At 45.1% G+C, this 27,591-nt stretch overlaps 1 protein-coding gene across 3 annotated transcripts in view; it reads right to left on the reverse strand.

Annotated features, from left to right (window-relative positions):
* Positions 1-27,591, reverse strand: part of ASTN1 (astrotactin 1) — a 330,952-nt gene that overhangs the window by 24,031 nt on the left and 279,330 nt on the right. For 2 of the 3 annotated variants that reach the window (XM_058310162.1, XM_058310163.2), the window contains 5 exons: positions 15,341-15,609; positions 12,272-12,405; positions 8,428-8,579; positions 7,225-7,360; positions 337-437 (listed from right to left, as the gene is read on the reverse strand). In XM_058310162.1, the coding sequence (XP_058166145.1) occupies positions 337-437; positions 7,225-7,360; positions 8,428-8,579; positions 12,272-12,405; positions 15,341-15,609 (792 nt within the window). The remainder of the gene's footprint in view (positions 1-336; positions 438-7,224; positions 7,361-8,427; positions 8,580-12,271; positions 12,406-15,340; positions 15,610-27,591) is intronic. The other variant, XR_011645503.1, reaches the window with a different exon arrangement.

The raw sequence follows: 27,591 nt of genomic DNA on the forward strand, positions 1-27,591 counted from the left end.
TCAGATGTATAAAAGTTAGAGAGAAGTGACCTGCTCAGCAGCCCATAGGCAGAGGTCATGGTTACTGTACCTGGTGTGTGACCATGTATGCTGGGGGACTTCATGTCTCCTACTGACTCCTTAACTTATTGACCATGTGGAACAATGGGATACAATGAGGGCCGTGAGAGGGCGGAGGTTGAAGAATATTTCTGGAAAGTGATGCTACTGAAAAGGCCCTCTTCCTTACTGAATTCCAGGCTGTTTTGTTGGACTCTCTTGGTCCCTCCTTCCTCATGTGAAGCATGGTCCCAGGGTCATCCCTTTGCAGATTCTGCCAGCCTTGCTTTCTCTTACCTTGGGCTTTGACATCATCGACCACAGGGCAAGGGGTCTTCACAATCACATCACTGGGCTTGGAGCGCCGTCCTGTGTTGTCCACTCCCCACAGGGTGAACCTGGCAGGGAGGTGGGAGGGTATTGTTATCAGAGTGAACACGGTCGGAGACCAGACTCTGAGGCCCTGGCTGATGGCTGAGCTCTGCCAGGAAGGACAGGTTACACCTCTGGCTGATCTTGCAACCCAGAAGTGTACTTGCTGCCATCACTTAAGTCAGAATGTGCAATCTAGAGCCTCTTGTTGCATCTTGGTGGTTCTTGGGCTCTAACTTGCTGTGTTGGGTAAATTATTTGACAGAGAGCACCACAGTGTAGGGTGGTGATTCTCAAAGTGTGGTCCCCAGATTCAGGTCCTACTCTCAGACCTACCAAATCAGGAACTCAAGGAAAAGGAACGAGAAATCTCTGCTTCCACATGATTCTGACGCCTGTTAAGTTGTGACATTAATTGAACTGAGGAAGGAGTATGCATCTTTGGAACCAGAACTTGGGTCTGAAACCTCTACTTGCAGCCATGTCGTTTTACTTAACTCCTCTGAGCTTTATTTTCCCTTATCTATGAAATGGGGATGACAAAACTACAGTACATCATTGGTGGGAGGAAATGAGCTAATTTACAGAAAGACCTAGTGCAATACTGGGTATAAAATTAAATGCATTAATTGTATTAATTTGGTTCTGATCTGTCTTATGTTCAGCCAATACCTTTATGCAAAGGACTGAGGGCAGTTTTCCCCTTTGAAGTTAGAAGCCAAACAGCCAAGATTGAGGGTCCCTTGCCTTGCCTGTGTTGGGTCCCTTATTTCCTCCATGTGGCTCTTTCTGTCTGTTCCACTTAGACTGCTGAGGGCCAGGATCCAGCTTGAAATCCAGCCCTACCCCTGACAGTGAGAAGAGGCAATTCTAAGAGTTCTTGCCAGGAAAGATGAACACCTGGCTATCAAATGCTCACCATAAAATTCCCCTTTGAGTGATGTGGCTGGATGGAGAAGAAGAAGAGAAACTCCAGGTTCTGCTACATCGAAGGGGAATTTGAATAATACCAGGAGAATAAGCTCTCATGTCTATGCTCAGAGCCTCGAATAATTAACCTAGTAGGTCTAAAGAAAATCATTAGTGCTGCCTTTTCTGTCCCTTTCCTTTTTTCGCTCCTTCATAGGAGCCTACATTGCCTGCAGAACTTGGGCTTTCTTTCCAATTGGCAGTTAGGGAGAGGAAGTGAGATGCCCCGAGTCAGAGAGGCTCAGGTAAATGTGGGCTGGGCCTGACCCAGAGTAACTTGTGAAATAGAGGAAATACAAGTGGCCTGATGATTTGGTCAGGAAATATGTGTTTCTCTCAGCAGAGAAAAGGCAGGCTAGCTTCCATCACTGCCTCCCCACAAAGAAGCTCAGAGAATGGCCTGTGTGAGAATCTATAGCCTGGTTTTTCATTTTTCTTGCTCCTGCCTTCCCCCAAAAACTCTTGGTGTCTGGGCACCTCCCATGTACAGGTTCCTTCCTGCCAAGAACCCTGCTCTGGTGGGAATGTGGTCACCTGTCCAGGCCCAGGACATGGTACCTGGGCCCCAGATCTGCTGGGCTCTCCCTCATGACTCTCTTTGCCTCCTTGCTGTGACATCAAGTACAGCTACTAGATGCTTGGTTTTTCCCTCCCATCAGCATGAGGTGGCTCAGTTCATTCTACTGGTCCTCTGCCTCCTGCCCTCCTTCTTAGCTGTGATCAATGGTCTTGCCTGGCACTAAAGCCCACTTTAATCCAAGTCCAAAATCTGGAGCCTTGTGAACCTTCTCTTCCAGCTATCCCTCTCCTCCTGGGTCTGAGTGGGATCCTGGCACTCAACTCCAGTCTCCCAGTGGCTGCACTGTAATGCCTGGACCCCTAACAAGGGCAGCTACCAGAGTTTTCCTTCATTTGGCCTCACACACCTGAGGTATTGCTTCTAGAGTTGTGACTGAGGCCACTAATCCCTTAGGCTGATTGGCCCTGTCAGGAACCAGCTCCATTTCCAAGTCCTTTCCCACAGCCTGGGTCCCAGGCCTGGCTCCCACTACCTCAACTTCCCACCTGCTTGTGACCATCCTGAGCTCAAGTTCTCAGGGATGAGCTCAGAGGTACCACAGGGCAGACTTCAGACCTGAAGAATTCCCACATGAGGGCAAAGCTCTCCCCTCAGACCCGTGTCACTGTCATAGGGCAGAAGGGCTGGAGAGAAGGAAGTAGAGAAAGCTTGGGGATTTACTGTCCTGCAAATCCTCTCTCTGGGGAGCTCAGAACAGGACCCTTTATGATGATGTAGTAAGCCCATCTCCCTGTCCAGAGATGGAGTCACATGTTCTTTAGAGCAGACTTTGCCCTGACCCCTGTTCCTACAGACAGTTTGCATAAGAGTCAGGAAACATGAAGCTCCAACTCCCACAGGCTGATGATGCTTTAGGCATGTGGTCCCCAGGCTGCTAGTCTGAGTTGGGCTGCCCTTCTTTCTCAAATGCTCCTTCCCCTCTCCCCCAATATGTTATGCCCCTGCTCTGGTTTCTGCTGCCAGGTCCAGCTTGCCTGGTGCCCCATCTCCTGTAAGCCTGGTCCTGCTTTGTCTTGCTCAGTGTCCTGAGCAAGGCCTGGGAACTGCAGGTTGGGGTTGGAGCCTCCAGCCAGCCTTTACATTTAAGGGTCACCTGCTCTGGATGGCCTATTGCTGAGATCCATCCACCTGTTTTAACCCACCATTATTGAATCCTGGGCCCTTAGTTTCTAATGGTTGCCCTGGACCATGATGGGCAATACCTAAACCCCAGGTACCATATTGTCTGTCAGATTGAGGGTTAATCCCCAGCAGACCCTGACCTTGTCCCACACCCTCCGGGCAGCTCTGCTTTGTCTGTCCTGTCTTGTGATGAATTCCAGCCAAACTCTAGTGGCTGAGCTGGGATGAAAATGCTTGTTCATCCTGAAAAAATGCCTAGCTTCATCCTGAGCTAGAATGAAAATGCCTATGCTTAAATTAATTCTCACATTACTCTGATGGGGCAATTAGTGCAAAAGTTCGTCTCTTAAGCTCTTATTAATTTTAATAGCAAAGCAAGGTATTCAGAAAGAAAATGCTTCCAACAACATTCTAGGTTGAGACAGAGCTCCATCTCAGAGGGAATTCCTCAGTGGCCGGGCGGCATGTGTAGGTTCCCAGAAGGCGGCTGAAGGTCAGCGGGTTTGTTTTTCTACTAAAGCCCAGGGTGCATTTTACATATTTTCACATGGAAATGGCACGTGCAGTTATTTCAGGAAAGCCTCCTCCTTTCTCCCATTGAACATTCACAGGACAGTAAGGGTAGCTGGAATTACAGGACAGAAGAGATAAACGCTGCTCCCAATTCCGAGCGCTAAGGCCAGGTACATTTCCCACTTTGTCGAACGCTGCCGGGCTCCTTCCGCAGCGCCCTGGCGGGGATCCTGCCTCTAAGGAGGGGATGATGACCCTTATTAGGGACACGTGTGCAAGTGAACAGCCACAGACTGGCTCTGGTTCCAGGGCTGGGGTCCAGGAGACCTGAACTATGTGCATGGAGTATTCTTCAGCCTCCAGTCAAACGCTGATGCTCGCTCCAGACTTGGAGGTTTCTGCCGGTCCCTCTGATTGGGCCCCCTTTTCCTGAATTATCTGGGTGCTGTCAAGGCCCAGAAAGGCAGTGGGTCTCTTGTGAACATGGGGTGAGATGAGGGCGCAGTGGGCTGGAAGGCTGGTAAGACACCTCCCCACTCTGGCCTCAGTATCCTCATGGGTGAAACGAAGATGTTGGACCAGGCACACATTAAGACTATAATGGTTATTTATGTATTACCATGGACGCTTCTCAGAATAATGCTTTATCTAAAATGCATTGAGATATATGTAAGGTTACCGTAGAAGCCGGTTATACTGAAGTAGAATTCTACCGCTGCGGACCCCAGGTTAACAGCCAGCTCCGCGCTTAACCTTAATGTGAGGTACTAGACCGTCAGAGTAACCCCCTGGAGTGGCAGGGAGAGGGACGCCCTGTGCCAGGAGAGCACAAATCCCGACCGGATTCTTAGCCCTGTGATTCAGGGGGGCGCTACTCGGTTACACGGAACCTCAGTTTCCTCCACTTTAAAATGGAAACAAGCACACCAATCTCCCAGGGTCGGGGAAGCATTCCCAAATACAGTAAGCACAAAATAAATGAAGGCGTCCTTCCCCCCATACTGTAGATGAGAAAACTTGGTTTCAGAAAGTTTAAGTGTCTTGTTTCCAGCCAGTTGGTGGTAAGAAACAAAATCGATCCTGGGCCCCACGTTCTCTCACATCTTAATCCCGGGCTCCGCCCCTTCTACCAAGGATTGAAAATCGGTCTTCCCAAGATCCCTCCGCGGAGGAAAAGGTCTTCACCCAGCGCCCTGGACGTCGCCCTCTTTGCGTGATCTACATCGCCACCTCGTGGACGTAGGCTATTTTCCTCGACCCCGTTCACTCTGCCAATCAACACTGATAGAAAATAGGTGTTTCACAAGACACAGGAGCGTAAAACCGAAAGTTCACCAGGAATAGTAGGAGTGGGAGAAGGTGTCAGATTCAGGTCTTTGATCAAGAAATGTGGCCAAATCAGGTCACCCTGAGGGTCCCAGGGCGACTAATGACTGGCACTTCTGGCAATCCATTGCCAGCCTTATGTGCACAGACATTTTGAGATTCCTTATTAACAGTTGGAACTCAGTAACAGGAATTATCGAGCCCTTATTTTAAGTGAATAAATAGTACTCTGTAACTTTTTGAGCTAATTCAAGTTCGTGGAGTTTGAGATGCATCACAGCAGGTTTCTTCTGCCTGCTTCCCTTGTGAAGGGCCATGGCCACCCCAAATCCTGTGAGCTGGTGAGAATCATGGCATGACCCCAAAAGTGGACTGGCATTCCTTCATCCTGGTACTATCATCTATGTCTATGCTTTCAAATCCTCTAGAATATCCCTTGTCCTTGTGCATTTTATTTTCATGTTCAGCCCCCTAGTTACATCTGCTATTCCTTTACTAAAGGTAGCCCAAGCTGCTAAATTCATCTTGTGATCAATGCCATTCAAATTCAAATTTCAATTCAAATTTCAAGTGCTTTTCATCTTTGAAATATTTGACAGTGGAAATGGAAATGATTTATTCTGGAAACCTTGACTCTATTCTTGTGACCTCATCTGTAAACTGTTAAGTGTTTTTCATAGTGATGAGTTCAAGAGGTCCCAGAACGACATCACTCTGAATTCTTCATTAGCCCCCAAATTTTTCCATAATGACTTAGCTTTTATCCTTATCGCTTTTCTTTTGGTGTCTTCTATGTCTCTGCCTCACAAATATTTTCCAATTGTTCCCAGAGCACAGAGAGAAACGGGGAAGAATTCGCAGAGTATAGGGCTCTTCCAAGTGCCGTGACATTGGGATTTGCTGTGTTTTCTTCAAAGAAAAACACTGACTATCTCTAACCTCCATTAACTATCCATTTCATTGCCACTGGAGCTAGCCATCTAAGGCAGAGTTCTTGTTATTCTAATTTCCTCAAAGGAATTTAATAGTCTCTTCTGACTTATGGCATTAACTATATTTTCCCAGTCTCACTCTCTTCCATTCCCTGTTCCTTACTCTCTGCTTCAGCACGCCTGGACTACTTACTACTCGCGTTCATGCCTCTGCACCTTGGTCTTTGCAATTTCCTCAGCCTGGTTTGACTTTACCAATATTCTACCTATTGAAATTCTACACAGTTCAATTCATATGACATCCTCTCTAATTAGAATGAATCATTTATTTCTTTCCTCTTCTACCACGTGGCCCTTGCTCTTCTATTTAGCATTTATTTCATCCTGCCTTATGTGAAAGATAGTTGTTTATATATTTGCCCTCAATGGTGCAAACACCTTAAGGAATGGCCTGTTTTATGTTTCTTTATCTTCCCCACTCCAGAGCATAGCACTCAGTTAGTTGCTCATTAATGCTGATGGGGACAAAATTTCAGACTCAAAATCTTTTGCTAAGTCTCTAAAGGAACTCAATTAGCAAAAAATGAACCAGCTATCACATCATAGTCACTAGGATGACTATAATAAAAAAACAAAGAAGGGGAAAAAAAGTGTTTATGAGTATATGGAGAAACTGGAATCCTTGTACATTGCTGGTAGGAATGTTATATGGTTTAGCTGCTGTGGAAAACTGTTTGGCAGTGCCTCAAAAACCTCAAACAGAATTATCATATGACCCAGCAATTCTACTCCTACATACGCACCCCAAGGAATTGGAATCAGGGACGCAAACAGATACCTGTAGACAAAAGTTCATAGCAGCACTATTCGCGACAGTCAAAAGGTGGAAAAAACCCAGTGTCCATCAATGGATGAATGGATAAACAAATTGTGGTATAGACATAAAATGTAATATTAGCCATAAAACGGGATGAGGTGTTGATACATGCTACAACATAGATGCACCTTGAAAACATTATGCTAAGGGAAAGAAGCCAGTCACAAAAGACCACCTGTTATGATTCCATTCATATGAAATGTACAGAATAGATAAATCCAAAGAAACAGAAAGAAGATTGGTGGTTGCCAGGGGCTGAGACCGGGCATGGAGAGTAATTGCTTAAGGGATTTTATTTTGTGATGATGTAAATATTTGCAAGCTACATGGAGGGGATTGTTGCACTCAATTGTGAATGCACTAATTGTTCACTTTAATATGATTTCTTTTATATCAGATGAATTTTGCCTCAATTACTAAAAGAAAGGAGAACCAACTGAAAGCCCTGGGACTTTCAAGAACAGGAATAATTGGGCAGGTGGTGTGTTACTCACATGTAAATGGTATCAGGTTCCAGGCATCGAATGATCAGAGAGATGGTGGTGAGCTGCTTGTCTGGAACCTGAGATGGCATCGCACAAGGAGACTTTGCTCCAGAGATGATGTCGTCCACGAAGCTCAGCACTGTTTCTACGCAGAGGAAAAGAATAGGAAGGGCGTGAGAAGCTGCACTGACCAAGCAAGGAGAAGACAGAATAAATTCACTTAACATTTAAATGGCTTAGTCCCCAGGCTTCTTAATGCTGGAGTAGAGAATGGTGACCAAAAAAATGGTCCTTTCTGACTGTTTCATCTTTAACCATCAACTCAGAGTCATTTGTCCAGAGTTAGTTCAAAAACTGAGGCAAGCTATGCATATCACATCTGTGAGCTCTTTTATGAAATGTTCTCAGCCTGGACAGAGAACAGCTGTTCCAGCGGGTGGTCACCATTAGACTTTAGCAGGATCATGCACATCACGGAAAGGCCTTCAGAAGACACAGTGGGGAGTTTCTGAGCCTGAAGGCAGCTGCATGTGGCTCCAGGCCTCATGGAGAGGGTCACCAGAAGCTGTTGGCTCTGAATGAGGTTGTGGACGCCACCGTCTCATTGATGACCACATCTCCTGCGTAAGTTTTAGGGTTTATTTATGTTGACCTTTCCTTACGTGTATACAGTGAAATGGAAAGGGATGGAACATTTTCCATGGGTATTTCCACTCCTTTAAGGCCTCCCTCTTCTGGCTGGACTGGACAAAGGCAGAGTTTGCTTTAGGACAAGATGTGGGGCAAGCACATCTGTTTGTACAGGCTTTTGCCTGGAGGGGGGTTATTAGCAAAGGAATTTTTTTTTTTCTGTAATCATGGCAGTGGTGAGCAGAAAATTGTTTCCTAATTGTGGGCTAGGATAACCAGTGTACTCCATTGTTGTTTCTTTGTGAGTGTGCCTAGAGGCAATGAAATGGACACCTCTTTTATAAACAAAAACCAAAACAAAAAATCAAAACAAGACTGTCAGATGTTCACCAGGCAAAAACTCTTAAATGGACAAGATGGTTGCTACTTGGAAGAGACAACTGCTTCCTGTTCTCCCTGCTGCTCTTGCATTGCCCTGGGATACTGGGGGCTGGGGCAAACCCCTCGAGGCAGAGCATTTTTCTTTTGTTTCATTTTTACAAGCCTGGATCAAGACTAGCCCCTGAAGTGGGAGGTGCTCACCAGTCTCCACTTTGGAATGGTCCATCCTGTCAGTGACCTTCTCCTGACGGATGAGGTAATCCACAATCTGCACACCAATTGGTGGCTCTGAGTGTTCCCACTCCAGGACCACCAGGGTGCTGCTGGGCTCATGAACTGTGGAGAGTCTCAGCCTGAGGGAGGAAAAGAAGGAGCGTGAAGTGGGGACCCAGATGAGACATGCAATAATCTTCTGACACCAACCTTGGCCTCCTCCTCATTTGATAGGTTTTAAAATCCTCTTTCTAACCTTTCTTAAGCAAACTTCTAAAATTACATCTGAGGGCTTGTCCCCTTGATTAGGTAATAAGCTTTTTGAGGATCCTTAAGTTCTATATCTTATGCATCATAGTGCCTGATACACACTAGGAATTCAACAGATACTTGTAAGTAAATAATAAGTAGGTGAGTCAAAGATGAATGGCCACCTGCATTTTACATGGGTCAGGGCTACAGGGCTTTTGGGGTAGTACTACATTATATGGATTTAAAATATTGCAATCTCTGGACTCACTCTTGAGACATATTGAGAATGTGCATGTAATGCTCATATAAAGACCCATTGAAGGTTGTGTCTGAAAGAGCCCTGTATTAGCAGGGCCACATCAATTCAGTTTCCATGACACAGCCAAGATCTGCACTGCCCAAGGAACCCTGCCTTCCTCTCTTAATGAAGGCACTAAGGTACCTTCTTTCCTGGGGCCCTCTGCTGGCTAGGGCTTGGAACAGTCTCAAATTGGAGGTAGTGCTCATTGGGGGCTCTGATGGGCAAGGGATAATTGGCTACCTCTCAAGTTCTCCTTAGGGGTGATGTCCTGTGCCTGTTCACCCAACTTCTGATTTCAGTTTCTGTTTTTGCTCTTGGGTGTCTATGAATATCCTGGTTCCTCATCCCATTCTTTCCTTACTTTTCCTAATTCATAGTCTCCTCATTCCATACAAGTTGTCCATTTGGCCTCTGTCTTGCCTTGCCACTCGTACCTCTGGGATATCCTGTTTTGCACATTGTAGCAACTCAGTGGTATGAATCTCCTAATGGTCCAAGTGGTTTCAATTCACTGCCATGTTCTGACTTCTTGAACATAGTTCAAATTTCTCATTTGCTTTCCATTCCCTGTTTCTTCTTATAACACTGACTTCTGGGTATTTCCCCACTTCCTGCACATTCCAGTCTCCCTCCCTCACATATGTCTCTGACATTCACTCTTTTCCTTTGTTCCCATATCTCACAACCATCCATAATCTTGGCTGTCTGACCCTCTTCTCAGTTCACAGATGCTTGCCATAGGTCTCAAGGATCACTGGGCAAGTTACTCTGGGTGGATCATACCAAACCATCTGAACCATTCAATTTCAATTCAATAAATATTCATAGTACACCCGTTACTTGAAAGACTGTGCTCAGTGCTGGGGATGTAGAAGTGTATGAGCCCTCCTCAGCTCCTTTTTTGTGTGTGTGAAGTACAGTGGCCAGCAGACAAATATTCAATTGTACATGTGATTATAATAACATGTGATAAGAGTTCCAACAAGAAAAGCATGAGAGACTGTGGGAGCAATAGCAGGGAATTCAACTACTGGGAAAATAATGCAAAACACATGCTTTTCTTCTAGTGACTTAATATGAAGGAGTGCATATTTTGTATGTGACATTAAAGATGGAATAGACCCAAAACAGAGTACAGATATTGACAAATTCATTAATTGGAATCATATGCAGAGGACTATTTTGGAGAAAAGGTGTTAGGAAGCTTAAGTAACTAAGCTTTTCTGAGAACTTGAATTCTGTGAAAATATGGATAAAAGGTGGCCACTACTGAGAAAAGAAATATATGACTTACATGGACTTGTGTAAAACTACAGTGCATTTGCTATATCCTCTAGAAAAAAATTGCAAGAAACTAAGGTCCACTCTTCAAAAAAGTCATTAGAGTTGAGAAGAAAAGTGAAGTCCTTAATAGATGTTTCCCATTTGTGGAAATTTAGCCCAATTTCATCTTAAGCCCTGACATTTAGTAAATGTGGGATCAGACATGAAAGCAGTCCTAGGACACTAATAACTGGATCTTGGTATCAACCCAACAATAATGTTTGGTGGTTCAGTGTTATGTTTCAAACATAATTTCCTTAGTTGGTGAATATGTCCAGAAACAGCATCTACTTATAGTGGCTACTTTTCTACCAAATAAAATTACTTTTACTAATAATGAGTTGATTCTCTTTTGATTGAATAGCCCTAAGTCATTGCTATAAAGATGAAGAAGCCAATGGCTGCTGTATCTAAAACTATCCACACGGATAAGGAAGAGTGTAGGTGAGTGAAGATGTTGGCTTGCAATGACACTCAACACTTAACCTCTCCTTTTAGTGCCTTCTTCCTGCTCAGTCCTGGGTTTTTGGTGCCCATGCCCACTCCCATGTAATGAGCCAGTGGACAGTGTTCACTAACACCAGGCTTCCAGTTGCTGGACCCCCTCTTGGCCCTGCTTTCTCAGCCCTCTATTTAGCCCAGGTCCTGATCTTCACTGCAGGCTTTCTTTGACTTACCCACCCATGGACCAATGGTCCTCCCTCTTGTCAGCCCAGCATGCTTTATTTGACACACTATTTCCCATGCCTGATAACATAATAGAGGCTCAGAGGGGTTCCTGCCTTGGACCCTGGCCCTTCAGGTTCACCTTCACTGTACCAGTTCTGTGCACCCCCTCACATGCAGACACCCCTCATGTCTATCCCTGGCCCCCTGCTCTTTCCAGTCAATACTCATTCTGGAACATCCTCTCCCTCAGCTGTGGCCCCAATTCTCATCTCTTTGGTGGTAATTTAAATCTTCTACCTCTCTCACCCACTTTTTGCAGAGCTCCTTACCATCTTTCCATCTGCCACTGGACATTCTATAAGAACACACCACCCATAACTCTAAGACAGGCCTTAAACTGAACCACCTTCCTCCTCAAACTTGCTTATTCTCTGCTGCATCTTTTCTCAATTGGGGCATATTCATCTTCCCAGTAATGCAGGTTGGAAGGTTTAAGGCCATTCTCAACTTCTCCTTCATCCTCACCCTCATGTTCAGTCAGTCGCCATGCCCTGTGGACTTTACCCACAAAGCACCTCTCAGTCTTATCTGCTCCGATTTATAATGGCTAAGAGCATGACCTCCTGGACATGGCTCTGCTTCCTGCTCCAGAACCTTGGAAAAATTCTTTTATCCATCTGAGTCTGTTTCTGTGTATATTAAATCAAGGATGATAACTGTACCTAACTACTCAGAACAGTGTCTAGCACACACTAAGTGTTCAGTAAGTCATGTTGTTGTGTCATAAGTAAGGCAGTGTTGTTGTACCATCAAAGCGTAGTTAGGGTCTCCTTATAGATCTCTAACCTCCTCCACTGCAACAGCACTTTTAGGCCTCTTATTTCTGAGCATGCTGTTTACTCAACATGCATTCCTTTCTTTCCCTATTTCCCAACACCATCTGTCATACTTTCTCCACTTTCAAGGAGAAGTTCAAGTACTACCTCCTTCACGAAACCTTCACCATTCTCCCAAACCAGACTTGATCATTCCCTCTCCAGTGCTCACACTTTCTTTAAATGTCTCTATAGACCTTGTCAAACCATTTCTTCTGCTATAATAATGATTGCTGCAAATGCCCACTACCCCTAGTAGATGGGGAGCTCCTTGAAGGCAGGCACCGTGCCACGTTCTTTCTGTTCACCAGCATCTAGCCTACTGCTTTGCAAATAGTAGATATTCAGTATTTCTTTGCTGCCTGGTGCTGAGATATACACAGCAGAGAGGGGCCAAGATAGGGAACCATACACGGGCTGTGGGAGAGGCGCACAGGTGGGAAGTCCATCGGCTCCAAAGGCAGTGGAATCACACCGACACCAGTCCTCAATGACATCTCCAGTACCTGAGCACCAGAGGGAGCTCATGGTGGCCTCCTGCAAGAGCTGTAAGAGAGGGCAGAGAAAAGCATTTAGTGTCAGAAGCCAGGGCTGGGTCAACAGATTCCAGAGGTGGAGTATCAAGGCTCTTCATAACCCTAAATGGCTTCCAGTCACAGGCCATAACACCACTTTGCCATTTCCTGTTCTGAAATTCCTAACCCAGAAGATTGCCTCTGGGAAGCCTGGTCCTTATCAGACTTGTGGAGCACCTCACTCCTTGTAATGTAATGGTCCATCCCTGTGAGTAAGGCTGTCACCTTGGAAGGAAGTTGTGCTCCATGTCCATCCCCGATATTCCACTCCATCATCCACGCCTGGAGCTCTAGTTACAATGACCTCCTCGCCACATGCAATCAGCGCAGCCTGACTGACCGCTCTTCCCTCTGCTCAGAGGTTCCCAGCCCCTTCTCAAATGCATCCTTTTCTGACCTCTTCCACCTGCCCCATATTTTCCTCTGCATTTCTTTAGCGTATCTTGTAACCTCACTGGCAATATTTATGCTGCTCTGCCTGTCCTAACAGACAATGAATAAGGTAGTGCACACAAGAGTGGATAAGACAAGGGCTCTGCAGCAGTCAACCCTGGGTGGGAACCCCGGCTCTACAGTCACCATCATGTGACCTTGGACAAGTTACATAAAGAAAGAAAAAGATAGAGGAGAAGAAAAAGAGGGTTAACCTTGTCCAGGCCAAGGGCAAGAATCCTGTGTTCTAGAACTCATCAAAGGCTTTCTTGTGTTAAAATCATTGCAATTAGGATCTTTACTAATCCCACTACCAAGATTGGGAAACTCTAGGGAGCAGGAACCAAGCCTTGATTGTAGCTGCGATTTGTATAGAGTTTTCTAATATACAAAGATCTTTCAGATACTAACACTTTAGTTGGAGCTCCATGATAAAAAGTCATGATTTAAGCAGAGGAAACTGAGAGTCAAAGGGGTTCTGAGACTTGCTCCGGGTCACAGACTAGGGAGCAGGGCAGTGACAGAACCCGAGCCCCTCATGCCTGTCTCAAAATCAGGCTCTTTCCATCAAGCCTTCTTAATTAACACTGTCTCCACCAGCTCTTAGCATGAAGCTTGGCAACAATCAGTGTTCACTTTATGCTTTACCTGAATGAACCAAATTCGAAAGGTGCATTTTTTAAAACGAGGAAAACAGAATTCTTTGGGCTAGGCAGAATAAAGTAGAAATTGTGACTCCTGCTTTAAAAAAGTATCCATCAGCAAGTCTTTGCTAAGGACCTACAAGGGTCCATTTCCTGGGCTAAACATTAAGGACACAGTGATGCACAAGTCAGATGTGGCCCCTGTCTCATAAAGCTTACAGCCAGACTATCAACAAACACAAATTGTGTAAGTAATCAGATCAGACCAGCTGTGCTCAGGGCTCCAGAGGAAAAGAACAAGATGCTTCGAATGCACAGGGCGGCGTGTGTGTGGTGGGGTGGGAGGGGCGGGTCGCCTCGCAGCAGCAGGGCCTCCGTGCCTTCCTCTCCTGTAACCCTATGTTCTATTCTGTGGCTTTGCATGCCTGGTTCATAGGATGGTCCTGTGTCTGAGCTTTCTGACCTCGCTGTTTCCAGGCAGATGGCACAGGAGCTCTTGGCACATCAGCTGCAGCAGTTCTGGGTGCTAGGGGAGCCAAAATGGTGCAGGCGAGGAGGTGGCTGGACATTGGCTTGAAGCCATTGCAGCTTTGGATCTCCATAGTGACCCAGTCCCTCTCTTTTCTCCCTGTCCTCTTCCCATTGCCACCTCTATCCAACTGAAGAGGAAGTTGTAAGCCAAAGGAAAAAAATTATCTTTTTTATTCCTATCAAAAGGCTTATTTTCAAACAGGGAACAAAATATCTGAGGCAGAGGCAGAGAGGTGAGAGAAACACACACATGCTGTGGTTCTGAGCATCACCTGTAAGACAAACTGTGACACACCAGGGGTCTCTTCAAAGAGAAAAAGGAAAGCAATTATCACCCACCTGGATGAGCATACCTCTCAGGCAGGTAAACAGTGAGCTGCTGTGACTCTTACCTTGTCTGGTCCCCAAGGCTGCCCTTGCCTATTGTCTCACAAGTCTTACATCCTGAGCTTCCTGATCCTAATTTTCACCATCGTTGTTGGTGGGGTGTGTGTGAGTGTGTGTGTGTTGACTTACATTCTTCTTCAAATCCTTCTCCTGAGGTGGTCGGAGATCTAGGAAAACCAGTGATGTCACTGCCTCCGCCACATTTCTCCAACTTATTTTTGGACCCATTCTTATCTTCCTGACAGCTTTGGAGAGAGAAATGTAGAGGCAAAGGAGGAATGGCTGGGAAATGTCATGATTTAGAGGCATAATATAAGGCAGGGATCTGCTGGAACATGGTGTTTGGTTCGGAGAACCAGAGTGGTGAGCAGGAAGCCAACCTGCTCCAGGCAAAGGTCACCAGATCTTCCCCTTCGGATCCTGAATGGTATAGGTTCTTCTAGGATACCTGCAGCTGGTCCTGGGTCTCAGGTTTGTGGATCAGTTACGGGAGCTGGTCCTACTTCCATGCCAGTGGCCCTAAGGTCATGACAAAAAGGTTGGGACAGAGCAGAACCTTCTCCCTATGGCTGTCCCCTGAGGCATTTTGTTCTCTGAACCACGACTTTGGCCATGAAGAATGTCCTGCCTCCCTATCTACCTACTTCCTTCCAGCTCTTGTTGCTCAAAGAACTACACAAGTGCTGAGCTGTGACTCCTAAACCATATCTCAGTAGAGAGTGTGGGTGGGTGCATAGATTTGCATTAATATGGCAAATATGCAAAGCTAAGCAAATCAGTCACCTGCATTATCTCAACAAATACTCTCACTACCCCTACTCTAGAATGGAGTGCATCTGCCGTTGCTACCTTCTCATGTTTGGAAAACCCTCTGTTGTCGTGCCTCTCAGGGCCCAGGCCCAGGTCTCTTACCCTCTGGGTCTGGTTGTTGGTCACCAGTTCATAGATGGGGGCCGCTCTGGTCACCTCCAGCAGAACCAGCTCAGCAGGGGTATCAGGACTGGCTGTCATGTGACACAGGGGGCAGGACGAGGGGCATCGTCCCCTGCTCTGGCATTCCATGCGGACTCCAGCCGCCATGCGCTTGGTGCCAGACTCGGACAGGCTGGCGATGTATTCTGGGAACGTGAGCACTTTGGGATCTCTTTCTCGCTCCTCTGACTCATCGGATGGGGAGTTTCCTGCCAGACACAAAATTAAAAGAAAAAGTGAAGAAGGCAAAAGAGCAACGACTGGCATGACCTTGTGACCCCTGAGTGCTGGCATTCGGTACTTGAGAGGTCAGCAAACGCCAAAGCGGAGGTAAGAGTGTGATTCTGTCATCCCACTTAATTTGGGAAACCCACCCTCTCAGTGACCAACAGAGCTGGAAATGGCCCTTCCAAATGTGAGAACAGGTTGTTTCTTTTCTGGGAATCCTCAGCAACACTGGCTCTCTCAGCAGGAGGTTTCTGCAGGATCTTCAATAATGACGACAACAACAGTGATTGTTCTATGACTCAGTTTCTTCATCTATAAAGTGAGGATGGAAATCATACCTACCTCCAGCACTGTATAATGAATCACCGGCAAAATGTTTTTAAAGGACATAGCACAGTGGCTGGCACAAGTCAAACCATCATCTAACAGTTTAAATCATAATTATAGCTAAGATTTATCTAGTCCTTACTATGAAAGTGAGATCTATTAAGACCTCGTTTAACCTTCATAATAACTGCATGGAGTTCTATCCTTACACCCATTTACAGGGAGGAGAGGGAGGCCAGGAGCCTCAAGGTCACACAGCTGGTTTGGGTGGGACCTGAGAGCTGAACCCAACTGGGTCTGAGTCCAAAGTCTCTAAGTCACAGGGGAAGAACAGGAGTACTCTGCTTCTTTATTAATCAGTGACTTGAAGATGGAAGGGACATATGAAAAATAAATGCACTCCAGTCTGAGAGATGGGAAAGGTAGTCAGGGAAGCCCTTGGCCTGTTTTTGGTGGCAAATATGTGAGATACCTATCAGAAAATAATGGTTTGTTCCCTACGCATGAAAGTACTGTTTAGTATTTCTCTTCTTGGCCCTCACGATTCTTCCTTTAACCTGCTCATTCCGAAGGAAGAGGGGAAACAGGCTGCTGACAAAAAGCACTGGGCTTCCTCAGAGATCCCTGACCCCTTTCAGCACAGTTGCTATCCTGAATGTGAATCAATTTCAGGGAGTCCACTGGGCTTTGGGAAACAATGGGCAGATCTAGAGCATCCATTCTGGTCCCTTCGGACTCATCAAGAATGTAGTACTTGATGGGCCGCATCTTTGGGGGAACTGGTTGGGAGGATTTGCAAAGTGGTTCCAGAAGGTGATTATGAGATACGACTCATCAACTTTATAAAACAAATTCTCTCTTGTAGGATCCTGGGAGCTCTCTGCTCTTCTCTCTCTTGTTTGCTTTGTATTTCAGTTCTGTTATTTCCCAAATGAGTATCATGATTATGCATGTGAGGCATTTTTACTTAGAAGCCCCACTGACATGAGACTCTTGCATGCTAAGGCGAAGGAACTCACTCAGTGATGATAATGTGGGATATAATTTACTTCCCATTTGCATTTTGTTTAATGATAGAATCAGAGTTGAGCTCAAGTCCTTCTTAGAGCATGAGGGCTGCACAACTGCACAGAACAAAACCAAGAATGTTGGCATCCAACAGGAGGCCCTGGAGCCCACACCAACTGGCCCCCAGGCACTCCAACCCACGTGTAAATCTTCATTGACATTCACACTTGTGCACCTTAGCCAACCCAAAGGATGAGAGCCTTTGCAAGGTGACCACAATTTGGCCCAGGACTCTTCTTGCCCAGCCCCTGGCCAGGCCTCCAATCTGCTTTAACATACTATATGGACTGACCAGGGATAAGTCGGAGTAGGGTAAGGCGTTAAGATTCTTGATGTGCTATCTAGACGAATAGCCCTTCATTCATTGAGAAAGTGAATGAAACTCCCCCAAATGTAGTAAAGACAGAGTGCTTCTTTTAAGATAAAATTTTGAAAATGTACTGTATATGCTTTGCCTGAGGCTTGAAGGTCTCTTGGTTGGCCTCCATGCAGCTTAGGATCAGATGCATTTCATTATCAACTCACTGCCCTCCTTGATGAATGATTGACAGAAGTTGGGAAAAATATTTCCAGGCAATGTCCACTAGATGGTGATATCAAATCTAAAATGACTTTAGGCACGAAAGGGAAAGAGCATTAAATTATGTGACCGCCATAGTGCCACAGAAAATGGAATTATGTAAAGGTAACATGAGGCTGCTTAAAAATTTTATGGAGTTACAATTTTTCCAATCATATAATAAAAAATAAGGAGTAAAACAATTCCATAAAAGTTATCATAAGGAGAAAAATATAGATTGAGGGACATAAAGCAATGGCAAGATAATTAAAGGAAAATGAAACTCACTTGGAATAAAAGTTCCTTCAAAGGGGAAATGCCACCAAATTTCTTTTCTCTCAGTTTGAATGCCCAAATTCCCTATCTCCCGCATATACCATATACCCCTGCTCATTCATTATAGAAGCTGCAACTTTCTGAAGTCAGATGTGGCCACTAGAGGGCACTGCAGCACCAAACTGCAAGCTGAGGTTTGCCCACCTCCAGGCCCTCCAGCTCTCCATCATTAACGCTTGTAATTGCTGTTAAACATTGTGTGTGGGGGGGGGGGGGGGGGGGGAGAGGGGGGTTTCCACTGCTGCTGTCTTCTGGCTGCCCAGTTAAAATCAAGATGCAGTTACCCCCTCAATATCCTTCAGCCCAGAATAAGGGGCTACATTAGGGAGCAAAGAGGGACAGGAAGGAGGATGCAGGAGAAGGCCACCAAACTTTTGTTCTAATTCAGAATCACATTTTCCTTTTCCTAAAATAATTGTGTCCATATAAAAATGGCCCTGCTGGAGGCCAAAACCAAATTCTCCTCGGGTCCCCTCGTCATGCAGAATGGAGCTGTCTAGAAAGAAGCTAGATTTATACAGAAGTAATGAGCAGCATGCTCCCAAAAGCCACCTACTTAAGCTCCAGCAAAGAATATAGATGTGTGTGCATGCGTGTGTGAGTGAGATTTTTCAGAGAAGGAATGCATTTTCTGTGCACAAAGATACAATTGGGAAATGCTCTTTAAAATGATGGAGTCCGGTAGTGAAAGCCTAGATAAATCTCCCTTTGCCCAAAGAAAGCACCAATAACCATTATGTTCCTGGCAAGTGAAAGAGTACCTCGGGTTCTAAAAGCTTCCCGAAAGTCTGATCTTTGACATTTGCTTTTAACTCTCCCTCTGTGTCAGAGTAGGTGGTAGAGAGATGAGATTGTGCATGGAGAGTTGTGTGAGGAAACCCCACCTTACTTCTTTATGGTGCAATGACTCCCTGCTTTCATTGCCCACTCCTATTACAGTTCTTTGTTACTTCTTCCCTCTTCCACCCTCTAGATCCTGGGTAGAATGACTCTAGTAATTTAGACCCTGTACTGTCTCCTAGTTAAATGAATATTCCATTTCAACAGGCACTCCGTGACTGGAAAAAAAAAAAAAGGGAAGCTATAATTCAGATTTCAAAATCTTACAGTTGACAAAGATCTTGAAGACCCCAGTGTAGCCCCATCTACTTGCTGGGCCAGTTTGCAGAATTCCTATTGTCAGGGGAAGCTCTGGGTCGGGCCATGACACCTAGCTTGCTTACAAGTAGAACAGCAGCACAGAATGTGGTTAACCACCCCAAACCTGCAAAGTATTTTGCGAATACAGTTTGCTATAAATAAATGCCATTTGCTTTAGGCTAAATCTGTATCCTACAGCACACTGTGGATGAATTTCCCCAATAGAATATCGTAGCATGAGAATATTGGCATCCACAATGTCAAAACCTCACGGTGGATGTGGCCATGGCCTTAGGCATGTACATATTGACTCCCCCCCCCCTCGACTCAGGAGCACATGTGCTTGATCAAAGTGACCAACTCATCCTCATGCGGGATCTGCTCTGCTGGTGGGAACTGACAGGTCATGAAGGTGAATTAGTTGTTATGAAGTAAATTGGTACAGTTCCTGTAGGATTCTGGGACTGCTTAAGAATGTCTCTCCTGAGTTGGTGCCCAAGGCAATGAGATGCTAACAACATCACAGCTCGAACTACAGAGACAGTTCATTAGGAAGCCAAGAAATCAAATGCAAACTAATCTGATCCCCACTTTTGGAGCAGCTTAGCAGGAAAGAGGGCTTGACATTGGGTGAATGGAGCAACCCATCTACATCCTACATCCTGGGACCCCACCCCCCCCCCACCCCAGTATATTCCTGTTCAAGGCATGGAGTTCTGGAGTTATCTGAATCACATTTCCATCCATCCATCTCTAGGTTCACATTAGTCTCTTAGGATGTTTAATCATGTCTTTGGACAGAGAAGTTGAGTTCATTCTGGAATCAAACTGAATTCTTAGACCTGCCATAGTGACATCTCTCTGAGACCTGAACAAAATACAATGCAATGGATTAATAATCAGGGAAATGAGGATCAGGCATAAACTGATCTTTCTCTTTCTCTATATGAGATGATGAGTATGCTGGGGTCAGGGATTGTGTCTTTTTTATCTTTGAAACTCCTTTGCCTAGTTTAGGTATATCTATCCATTGTCTATTTTCTATCTATCTATCTATCTACCTATCTACCTATCTATCTATCTACCTATCTATCTACCTATCTATCATCTATCACCTATCTACTCATCTGAGGTGTGAATATATTAAATCCTGACCATAGAGTTAAATAAAAAATTCAAACATAAAGAATAAAACCAGAGATTTTTAAACAGTCCTCTAGTCCCTTAAAAAAGCTTTGAACCATCAAGTAGAAAGAACAAAGCATTTTTCTGATGCCAGCCAACTCTACATCTCCAGTCAAGATCTCTCCCACAAGTAACAGAACCTTACTGTTCTTGCTTAGAAATTCACTTGACTGTCCAGCAGGCACCACAAATTCAACATGTTCCAAACTGCAGTTGTCACTTCCTCCACACTCTTCCCTGCAACCCGTTTCTCCCTTGTAAGTCTTAACCCAGCAAATAACGCCATCAACTTCCTGGTTTCTCCAGCCAGAAGTGGGGTCTTCATCCTTGGTTCTCTCTCTCACTCTCCCAGTCAATCATCCTGTCTTCTTAAATCTACAGTTTCAATCTCCCCAAACCATCCACTTGTCTCCTTTCCCACTGCCCAGGGTTGGCAGTAGTTTAAAGAATGGGCTCATAGTCAGATTGTCTGGGGTTGACTTCTGACCTTACTATTTACTAGCTGTGTAATTTAGGGCATGTTTCTTAACCTCTCTGGATGTTGACTTTCTTAAATATAAAATGCAGATAATAAAGAAATCAAATTAATAAGACAGTGTATAAATTACTTGATAAAATGCATGCAGAGTGCTGAGAACAGTACCTGGGACATAGTCTCTTCTCTCTAAATTTAATTAGTTTCATGTTGCCTGTCTACTTATTTCCCCCACCCACCCTTACCACCAATGGTGGGTTCCTTGAGGGATGAAATTTTCTCTTGTCCCCACTATCATAACCCACAGTGTTTAACTTGTAACACACAGTATACATTCAGCAATTCGTTAAACAAATGTTTACTGAACCCCTAAAAATGTTTGTTGAATTAATAAATCATTTTTGATGGCTTGTATACAAAGTGACTACTCTCTGTGTTTTGTAGGTACTAACTAGACAGGCTCAGTTTAAACTCATTTCCTGCATTTCTGTCATGGGTTCTTTTGAGATTTTCAAGTTTTCTAATAAGAAGACAAGCAACAATCCAGAGTGAGTTCTGCTGCTTTTGGGTACAAATGGGAATTGCTCAGAGATCCTCAAGTTACAGAGAGTTGAAGACATATTTCAAAATATTTATTTTACAATTTTTGTAAAGCACACACACATCTCAAAGGTCATTAATATACTCTGGGTAATTACTTTGGTTTTATCCAGCAACACTGGGAAACTGCATCTCTTTTTTGTTGCGTCATCTTGCTGCATCAGCTCTCTGCATGTGCGGCGCCACTCCTGGGTAGGCTGCAATTTTTTTTCACACAGGGCTGCTCTCCTTGTAGGGCACATACCTTGCATATGGGGCATCCCTACACGGGAGTGCCCCTGCATGGCACAGCACTCCTTGCATGCAGCAGCACTGCATGTGGGACAGCTCACCACACAGGTCAGGAGCCCCTGGGGATCAAACCCTGGACCCTCCATATGGTAGGCTGGTACTCTATCAGTTGAGCCACATCCACTTCCCTACCTTGGTTTTAAGTAGTTACGCCTGTGAAAGGGATTGGCCAGCTCTGGTGCTAGAAGGTAGATTGCGTGCAACTGGGGAAGTTTTCCCCAGGGGTTCTCCTGTGACTAGAATGTCTGGAAAGCTGTGGCCGCTAATGTCAGAAGGTGGCAAAAGGCAGGCCTGGTGACCCAGGCCAGTGAAGCCATAGGCAGTAAACAGTGGCTGAGGTGGAAGGTAAATTGCTTTGGGGGTCTGGACAGCTCTGGAAGAGGAATGGTTATGGTCGTACTGGGATTAAGTGTCACCTGCTACCATTTACCAGCAAAAGAGCCAGGGGTTTTGGAGAGCAAGAGAGAGTCTTCTGGACTCCCAAGGTTTCTTGAGGATGAAACATGAACACCTGCATCGACTGCGGTTTTCCTACTCTGTCCAGTCTCAGGCTGCACATAGGAGCTTCATGCTCCCAGCTTCATGTTCATCAGAATGGACCCCTTACTTGCTTCAGACCCAGCTTTTGCTACTTTTTCAATAGTTTCTGGAGATAGCAGAAGGTCTTTGTTATAATCCTGCCCTGCCCTGTGGTCAGCCTCTCAAGAGCATGCCAGATGACTTTGAGGGTTTGCATTAAATTAGTAGTCACCAAATACCCACTGGGCACCTCAGCAAAGCGCCTTAACTGGGATGTTCAAGAAAGGCCATCTTCCAGATACTGAAGTTTTTGTTTAATTGGTACTAACTAGAAAGTGCTTATTTTCCCTTCAATGCTTGTTGACATTCTTCTTTCTAAAAATACAGCTTTCCAATTTCCTGTCTCCTGAATTAAACCTTTCCCCAAGTTTCCTCAAGGTGAGGATTTTGTATATCAATTATGACTATGCAGATTTGGAAGCTGTAGGAGACAGAAATAAAATGGTATCCATAGTTGAAAGACTTTCTAAAAAAAGTCATTGATGACATAAGGTTAGGTTTGTTTAAGATTGTCCCCTCTGTAGTAGGCAAGTGCTGTCAAACAAATAATTGCCTGTTTGTTGAGGTTCCTGGCTAATTAGGTTCACATTAAACTATGGGTTTGTTGTAGGTGCAGTGCTTCATCTTTGCCAAAAATTGTTAGTCAGCTTTGGCTTGGGAACAGCAAATAACAAATGGACTAAACTCACCCAAGTCTCCACCAGTAGTAGTGATGCTCCATTTTTGGGATGAGAGAGGTTGAGCCAAAGAAATTATAGGATAGTAGCATATGCCAAGGGATTAGTAAAAACAAAGACAGCCTTTGTCTCCTGTGACCCCAACTGTACCTCTCCTTTTGTAATCTTCAACTTTGTGTGAAGAGGAAAAAAAAAATGAAGATAGCTGAGGAATATGACCACCTTGTTAAGGCCACCTACAGTTCCACCCCTAAGCAGCCCAAGCATCTCAAAAGGGACACAAATCAAATCTAAGGAGTATTAGGAAGCCCTAAGGCTTTTGCTTCAAAGTGAACTCTTGCGATCAGCTAGAGTGTTAGTTCCCTAGTGAGCAAGAACTGGCCTTATGCGCCATTGGGTTGTGGCGTTCACTCAATGCCCAACACCTGGTAAGCATTCAACAAATACATAGGTATGAATGAAGCAAAGGGATCATATCCCTTTCTAGCCTCTGATTGTCAAACCGACCCAAAGCCTCTTTAATATTCACCATAAAGGCAAGTCTGAGGAACTTCTCAGACATTATCTGAAGGCGGTTGATAAAGGTAAGAATACAGGGAGTGTGGGAGATGAAGCTGATACCATAGGCCCTCCAGCACATGCTAAAATAGGTTTTGTTCTTCCTTTCTTCCCTTCTTTCTCCTCTTTCTTCTCCTCCCTCTCGATCCCCACTCCCCCTTCCTTCCTTCCCCATATATTTATGGCATGCCCTTCTGATCCCCTCATTTTTTGGTTAACAGTGCCCATGTCCTCAGGAGCACCTACCACACTCTATCAAGTTGTGCTTGGTTCTAAGTCTGGCCCATCCCATTCACTTGTGGGACAAGAATGTACTTGTCTATGTGTAGCCAGGGCCTAGCACCTTGGACTCTGTGCACTCATTGTTGGTTGAATTGTAATAAATTTGAAAGTCCATTTTCTTACACCCCCATTTCAAAACCTGTAGTTGGGCAATTTAATGTTTATTTGATTCTGTTTTTCTCATTTGCCTCTTATAGTCCCATTTCTTTAATTCACCAAATCCCTTTTATGTGATTCTGAGCTGGTCACCAAGGTTTTGCCCTTGCCAAGCCTCTCCCTCTAGGGTGCCCACAGCCTTTCACATTGTGACATTGGCCCGTGAGCCTGACCCTGATAGCCTGTGACTATTCATTTACCAGCCATTTAAGGGCTGGTCGTCAGTCCCCTCGGCATCCCCAGGGACACACAGGTGAGGGGAAGAGGAAACAAGTTGCTGGCCCCGTCAGTGACCTGTGGCCCAGCAGCAGCTGTGAACAGCTTCTTATCAACGTCAAAAGAAACCTGACATAGAGATTCAGAGTCACAGCCTTCAGGACGTGCAGAGTGTGGCTGGATTATCCCTGCTGTTTAGCCACAGACAGAACGGCCTGGAGAAAGGGAGGGGGCACAGAGGATGAGACAGAGAGAGAGAGGTGAAAATGAGGAACACCTGCGGGATTTGCTATTTTCAACTCTCCATCAGCAGAAGGACAACGTGAGTGAGTGAGGCTGCTCAGCGTGCTCTCAGGAAAGAGCCTTCTGTGCACGTGTCTGGAAATTAAGATCTTTTTTCCAGTCTTGTTTTTTCCTGTCTAGAAGGCTGAGCTGAGAAGCCAAGTGTGCATCCCCAGACCACTCAGGAGCAGGTGACTCCCCTCTTTCCTGGTCCTCCTCAGGAAAAGTCTCTAGGGAAAGTAGAGGAGAAAGCTGTAACCCAAAGAGTGCAGAGGAGAGGGGCCTCCTGTGCCAGCTTCAGCCTGCACTACTGCTGAGGGATCCGCCAGGGCTGCCTGGGCATCTGGATGGTGTCCATAGGTGGAGGGGGTGATGTTCCCCTCTGTTTTCCATGCAGCATTATAGCTCAGCCAGGGGGTGGGCATGAGTCCCTTTAGCTTTGCAAGAACCATGACCTTGCAGGCTCTCTTCAGGTCTCCGGCTACCCCCCTGGAGACCCCGTCTATCTCTTCTCAGCCTGCCCTCTCCGAGGCGCTCCCACTCCTCTTGCCTCACCATCTTCTCTTTCCTTCCTAGCTTCAAATTTGAACAAGAAGAGTTTAGGCCAGGGGACTGCTTGGACCTTTCTGAAGTGGGGAAGGCCCACAAATTACTCTTCCTTGCCTTGTGTCCATACTATAAAAACCAGGTTCCCTTTGTGCGGATGTATGTGTGAGATGGGGAACCGGTGACAGCAATAAGTTACATGCAGGTGGGAGGCTCTCAGGATGCATGTGGCTCAGTAGCAGGAGATTCGATGCCTTGCTGAGATCCTGCAAAACCTGGCTTATAAATATCGTTAACTACCAAACGGTCTAGAAATGTTTAATAAAAATATTATTCAATAATAACACTATTCCAGCCGGCAAGGGAATGTTGTAACGGTCTCCATTTTCCTCTCGATACTCATCTGGCTTCTGTTTTTCAAATGAATTTGGATGTTAAATCCTTTTGCTGCCCTGACCAATTTATTCTACAAATTAACTATATATGACAGAACTTAAAGTCCATTGCCACTTAGCTCTGCCTCACTGAAATTTATGCTGCTTTCCTGCTCTCTGGAGCCACCAGCTCAAATAGATTGTGGCTCCTAGTGGCAATTGGGGATTCTGCGCAAGTCCCTCACCTCTTGATCCTCACCTCTTGAGTTCTGAAATGTGCTGAGTGGACTGGGCTTTTGTCACCTCTGTTCTCAGACATGGGTGTCTGCAACCACCTCTCCAAGCCTTAATGAAGTCCTCATTACGAGGTGTGGCTTCACCCAGAGCTACCGTTCAAAGTGGTTTATGCGGGACTCTCATAAGACACAGACTGAGTTGCCATGCCATTTGTAAACAGTGGAAATGGATCCATGTGACATGGCTGGACCTAGCTGAAAGCAAAGGTTACAAGCCCAAGCCACTTCAGAAAGGTCCAAAAGTATTCCCCTGGCCTAAGGAATAGTGCCACAGACAAAACACACACCCGGAGCTGGGTCAGTTCTGGGTGTCCCAAGTGAAGAGAGACCCTGACAAAAAGGGAGGGTCATCAGGAACCCAGGGACCTGGAGACTGTATGATAATGGCTGGCAGAAATGGGGGTGTTTTGAATGGAGGAAAGGAGACTTGGAGGCAGGTGTTTATTGAACAATCAGCACTCATTGATTGCCTACTATGTGTCAGGTACGGTACTCAGTGCTAAGATAACACAAATAGATAAGGAAAAAACAGCTAATTTTCCAGCATGTATAGGAGGTGGATATTAAAATAATGATGTGATCGTGGGTGTGGTTAGAGGTATGAACGTACACAGAAGGAAGTACGGAAATCTATTCTTGTGGGAGAAGGAGGCTACAGGGAGATTCTGGATTCCTTTACGGATGACTTTTGTAATAACTTGATATAAAGTAGAATGGGCTGCCTTGGAGATGGTGAGCTCTCAGCTAGTACAAGTCCTCATGTAGATGGAAAACCACTTATCAGGAATGTCACAGAGGTGTGAGCATTTCAGAAGAATGAGTTCCATAGTGCCTTTTAACAGTAAAATGTTAGGATTCTATTATTCTGTAACCTGGGCCTCTCAGTATTTCCCCAAATCAATGGGGTGGAGCCTGTCATCTGCATTTTATCAAGCACCCCAAGTGATTCTGACTCAAGCAGTCTTCAGATAATATATTGAAATCATCACCCTAGACAAGGGCAATTTACTTGTTATATATAACCAGAACGTATATATTTTTTAAAATCTTACAACCAAAACTAATATATAAAGGAGACAAAAGTGGGGGATAGACTCCTTAGGTGTTTAACATCACTATTGTTTGGTAAAATCAAATAACTCCATTGTTTATGGAACCATTCAATCATCTACTCAAAGTCCCAGAGTATGAGCAGCCTATTTTTGAAAATTGCTGAAACAGACTCTGATGACCTTTGCCTAAACTATTTCAGAAGTAACCAAAAGCACTCCCCAGCCAGGAGAAGCACATGCTGACCCTGAGGAGGGTATTGCCACAAGGAGCATCGCTGTCCCTTGGGAAACAGATTCTGCTGCTTGCCATTGTTACTTTGCTTCTGGGATTTCATTACACAAAAGCACTGCACAGTCCATCCTACTTTAGGGGCTGAGAATGAAAGTTAGGAAAGGTTTATACTATTGACCAAAGGATAGGCCTACCAATCATGTATATTCATCTTCTTACTAAGAAAGTACTTCATGGAGAAGTGACAGAAGGACACAATGCCCATTCAGACAGCCCCGCTGAGGGGGCGATCCCTGGCAACAAAAGGAGGGGCAGATTCAGAAGCCAGATCTAATGCACTCCTCCAGATGATGATTGTAAACGTGTGTACTGATTAGCAGGATACGCTATCAACACATCTCATTTGAATGCCATAAAGAAAACTTTATCATTAGGTCCAAAAACATGGTGCTGTGATTTCCCACATTACTTCCCTCCATCTTAATACAATATTAGATATCAAAACAATTCCAAATACTTAAATGACATAGCTGCATGGGCCCCATACAGAGCTCCTCCAAGGAAACAAGAGGCTGCTTATTAAGGTAGGAGGATCAAGTTGGCCATTACAATAACCAAAAAAGATGGCCATCTTATCGCTTTGCCCATTGAACCCCCTGCTGCCACGGTCTCTTTTCATATCAAACTCTCTCTGGCACATACATAGATTGTTTTCTCAGTAAAGAAACTACT

The sequence above is a fragment of the Dasypus novemcinctus genome, chromosome 13 (genome assembly GCF_030445035.2).
Source record: "Dasypus novemcinctus isolate mDasNov1 chromosome 13, mDasNov1.1.hap2, whole genome shotgun sequence".
In the NCBI taxonomy this organism is placed as follows: Eukaryota; Metazoa; Chordata; class Mammalia; order Cingulata; family Dasypodidae; genus Dasypus; species Dasypus novemcinctus.